Source organism: Myotis brandtii, unplaced genomic scaffold (assembly GCF_000412655.1).
Source record: "Myotis brandtii unplaced genomic scaffold, ASM41265v1 scaffold191, whole genome shotgun sequence".
NCBI classification, from domain to species: Eukaryota; Metazoa; Chordata; class Mammalia; order Chiroptera; family Vespertilionidae; genus Myotis; species Myotis brandtii.
In genome coordinates, this window is record NW_005357115.1 from 637,492 (window position 1) to 642,358 (window position 4,867).

General features: G+C 43.5%; 1 protein-coding gene across 1 annotated transcript in view; it reads left to right on the forward strand.

The window, feature by feature from the left end:
- Positions 1-1,706, forward strand: part of RMDN2 (regulator of microtubule dynamics 2) — a 28,922-nt gene extending 27,216 nt beyond the window's left edge. Inside the window, exon 10 of the mRNA XM_005864719.2 lies at positions 1,334-1,706. Within this exon, the coding sequence (XP_005864781.2) occupies positions 1,334-1,366 (33 nt within the window). The 3' untranslated portion in view covers positions 1,367-1,706. The remainder of the gene's footprint in view (positions 1-1,333) is intronic.
- Positions 1,707-4,867: the final 3,161 nt, after the last annotated feature.

The following is a 4,867-nucleotide window of genomic DNA, read 5'->3' on the forward strand; positions in this document are numbered from 1 at the left end:
GGAATCAACAGGGCGGAGCAAGCAGCTATGGCTGCTCCTCAGTCCTACCCTAAGAGGCCCCGCATCTCAGTGTCCCGGTAATGGCTGCAAGAACCTCTGAGAAAAAGCCACCCTCGAGTTCCAACCGAAGCCAGACAGTCCAGTTTCTCCCCATATGAGTCTGGGTCCTCAGAGACTCGCCCCGAACTGGAGTTCAGAGCAGTCGGGAGCTTGAGACTCCCTCCCGATTGAAAAAGACAACCGCGTCCTCAGTTGCCAGCCCTTTCCACGTGCACCTCCGTACCTCTGCACTTTACTTCCGCACTTCCTCTGAGTCTCAGTGTGCTTTTCTCTTTCCTTCTAGTTGTAGAATTTCCACTCAGCCAGCCTTCCTGTGGTTCTGGATGATGTCCGTTTTGTCTTTTAGTTGTATTTTTGAAGTGGTTGTGCGAGGCAGCAATTTCTGGTGTTTACCTATGCCACCATCTTGGTTTCTCTCTATATATATCTTTATTGATTTCAGAGAGGAAGGGAGAGGGAGAGGGAGATAGAAACATCAATGATGAGAGAGAATCATTGATCAGCTGCCTCCTGCACACCCCCTAGTGGGGATCGAGCCTGCAACCCAGGCATGTGCCCTAACTGGGAATCGAATCGTAGCCTCCTGGTTCACAGGTCGACACTCACCACTGAGCCACATCGACTGAGCAAACATATGATTTTTAATCTCATCTATAAAGTCCCTGAGAATGTCAGTAATGAAATGTGTATTTGCCTTTGTGGGACTTACAGCGGAATCTCAGATTTCTTCAGATCCTGCTGCTAGGGCTAGGAATTCTTCCATATCTTAGAGTTGAAGAAGAAAACAGTGTTATCATTAACACTCTCCTTCCTGTTTGCTACCCCTCCACACCTGGTGGAGGAAGAGCCTGGACATAGTTCTCCACCGTACTCATGTTCTCAGAGATCTGAATCATGCCTGGTCCTCAGAAAGCCACATTTTCGTCGTAATGGTCATTCAAAAAAGTCTCCCCCTCAGCCCTAACCGGTTTGGCTCAGTGGATAGAGTGTCGGCCTGCAGACTGAAAGGTCCCAGGTTCGATTCCAGTCAAGGGCATGTACTGTGGTTGCGGCACGTCCCCAGTAGGGGGTGTGCAGGAGGCGGCTGATCGATGTTTCTTTCTCATTGATGTTTCTGACTCTCTGTCCCTCTCCCTTCCTCTCTGTAAAAAATCAATAAAATATCTTTAAAAAAAAAAAGTCTCCCCCCACTCAACAGAGCTCTACTTCCAAGTACCTTGAGTATCAGGAGGAATGTGTGAATTTTCATTGTGCATTTGTGTTTTCTTTATAGGATAAAAATGCAGAGGAAGAGATGAAAAAGTAAGCATTGCCTTGAAGAAGTAAATAAAAAACTTACTCTTCAACAAATTAGATGTGGTCTACTAAATATTAAACTTATCAAAGTTGTGTTTTTTATTATCCTCTTTTTATGTAAGGGTAATATACTCAGATTTGAAGGGAAAGTCATGTTTCTGTAGAATGCATTCTCTAGTAGAACAACACCAATCATGTTATTTGGAGAAGTCTGTTTCCTATAATATCAGTACAAAATGATCTTTAAAAAATGTATGCTTTATATTTTTCCTATCAACAAACTGTAGTCTTCAGAATCTTTATTTAAATCTTTCTTTAAATAAAATACTTAAATCAATCCAATAAAATGGGCTCCGGTGAGTGTTTTATTGTTGCTTCGATGGAAACTTTACAAAACAAAATAATTTCATTAATGTGGATGAAAAATGGAAAAGTGGGCAAAGGATGTGAACTAGTCATTGGTAAAAGAGGAAATATAGCCCAGCCGGCGTGGCTCAGTGGTTGAGCATCGACCTATGAACCAGAAGGTCACAGTAGGTTACTGCTCAAAGCACATGCCTGGGTTGCAAGCTCAGTTCCCAATAGGAGGCGTGCAGGAGGCAGCCAATCAATGACTCTCTCTCATCATTGATGTTTCTACCTCTCTCTCCCTCTCCTTTCCTCTCTCTGAAGTCTATAAAAACATATTTTTTTAACCAAAGTTTCAGATGAAAAATGAACCCTGCTTTATCTTCATATTAAACTAATTTTTCCAAGTGTTACCACATCTCCTATTTCAATGAAAGCTTTGTACATGCGGAGATAGGTTAAGAAAGTGATGCCGTCCTCGTTTTCCCACTGGACCAAAGGCTAGATTTGCTGGAGGTCACATACCTAGGGAATGAGAATAGGAACTCGACCCAGCGTCCTGGCTCCCCGCCTGGGCCTGTACAGCGAGCAAGGAAGGGTCAGAGCCATACAATCAATCTTAAACCATTTAAGATTTAATGGCCGTAGGAACTGTTTCCTTTGTTGCCATTTGCCTTAAAAAAAGTGCTTAAGGCAGCTAAAAAAGATAGCCTTCTAAAAACAAAGACAGACTTGTTGAAATTTGTGTCACTGTTAACCTCGCCAAGAACGTACTAATATTTCCCACAGTGGGGGGGAAATGGTTCATTGGAGGGAAAACAGTAATTTAAGATGGGCTTTGGATGGGAGCTTGGTGTCCATATAAGATAAATTCATGGGGTTCGCCTGGAAAGGAGCCCTGTTCCACTTAGGGGACCATTTACTTCATCTGGCTGTGGGAATTTCCCCTCAAGATGTTGCTCAGTCATACTTTGTTTCCCTTTTCATTTTGATGCAATTATGTGAATTTTCACTCTTCCATAACTATAATTTACATTTCACAGCATACTTAGTTGAGATTGTGATCTACCTCACAGTTTCAGATGCCCCCCATCAGGACTGTTGCATTTGGCTCTCTGAGTTGACCACAGAAATTTGGGGGTGAGGGAAAAGTTTGTGTGATTTTCCCAAACTCAGCTCTGTATTACCAACACCCCGTTTCTTTACAGAGGCCAGCTTGGAAGTTAATAGCTGCATGTTCCCCCGACCTCCCATGTTGGTCTCAGGCTGGTCATGCTCTCAGCTCCCAGGATGCACAGGGTCGGTGAGGAATGCTCTTCTTTTTTTTTAATTTTTAAATTGAATCTGTTGGGGTGACATCTATAATAATAAAAGCATTGTATGCTAATTAGACCGGACGTCCTTCCAGACGACCTTCTGGACGAAGCCGGGGCTGCAAGGGAAACCCAGGTCCCAAATGCCAGAGGGAAGCTGGTGCCAGCAGCCAGGGGAAGGAAGGCCTACTCTTGCACAAATTTTATGCATTGGCCTCTAGTTAGTTAATAAGATTATATAGGTTTGAGGTATACAATTCTACAATACATCATCTGTATATTGTATTGTGTTCACCACCCCAAGTTGAGTCTCCTTCCATCACTATTTATGCCCCCTTTATCCTCTTCTACCTCCCCCTACCCTCCCTTTCCCTCTGGTAATCACCATACTGTGTCTATGCCCATGAGCTTTTTTTTTTTTTTTTTTTTTTGCTAAATCCCTTCACCTTTCTCACCAAGCTCCCAAACCCCTCTGACAACTATTGTCTGTTCTCTGTGACCATGATTTGTCTCCACAGGAATGCTCTTTTGAACGTAGTGAGCTAGATCCCCAACTCTAGTTTCTTGTTCAAGAGAGAAGCCAGTGATGAAAAGAATCAGTCAACCAAGCAGACTGACTGGCCTCGGTCCTGGAACAGCATTTTCCCAGGTCTGGGGAGGAGCTGCTCACGACTCCATCACCCACAGTGAGTGCTCTATTTCCCAACAACTTGATCCTGTGGACTGTTCCCTAGAAGGGGTGTCTCCTCCTTTTTGCATCAGCTTTATTGAGATAGAAATTACATCTAACAAAATGCACCCATTTAAAGTGTACAGTTTGGTGAGTTAACACAAATTTATGCCGCAGTGTAAACCCTACCACAGTCAAGATATAAAATATGTGCATCATTCCAGAAAGTTCCCTTGTGTCCCTTTCCACTCAGTCTCCCACCTGCACCCCAGTGTGCTTTCTGACAGGTCTGCTTTCTGTCACTGTAGTTTAATTTTTTTTTAGAATTCTATGTAAATGGTATTCTTTCGCAGAGCACAGTTTTGAGATTCATCTGTGTTATTGGATATATCAATAGTTCATCCCAGATAAAAGACTTAAACGTAAGATGGGAAACCATAAAAATACTAGAGGAATCCATAGGCAGCGAAATAGCAAACATATGTTGAAGGAATTTCTTCTCTGATAATGCTCCTAGGGCAATGGAAATTAAAGAGAAAATAAACAAATGGGACTACATTAAAATAAAAAGCTTTTGCACAGCAAAGGAAACCATCAACAAAACAACAAGACCCACGGCATGGGAGGACATATTTGCCAATGATATCACCGATAAGGGTTTAATCTCCAACATTTACAAGGAACTCATGAAACTTAATAATCCTATCTAATAAAAGAGAAAGATGCAAATTGACCGTGGCCCTGAACGCTTCCCATTGGCTAATCAGGGAGATATGCAAATTAACTGCCAACCAAGATGGCGGCCGGCAGCCAGGCACTGAAGCGAACAGGAGGCTTGCTTGCTCCAGTGACGGAGGAAGCCAAGGTTCCCCGCCTGCTGCTGCCGGCCTCTGAGCTGCAACTCTAAGAAACATTGTTGCAAATATAGAAGGTAAACATTCCCCCAGAAACCTGCTTTCAGCCAGCCGGGCTTCAACCAGCAGGATCGCAACAGTGTTACAAGTATAAAACCCAAACAAACCCAGATCCCTGCTTTCAGCAGCGGAGGTCTCATAGCTGGAGCCAAGCCTCAGAGCCAAAACCGGCTCTCAGCTCCAGTGACAGCCATAGAAGGTAAATAAATCCCAGAATAAGAAAAAAAGGAGAGGTTAGGAGCCTCAGTTGCCCGCCAGCCTGAAAA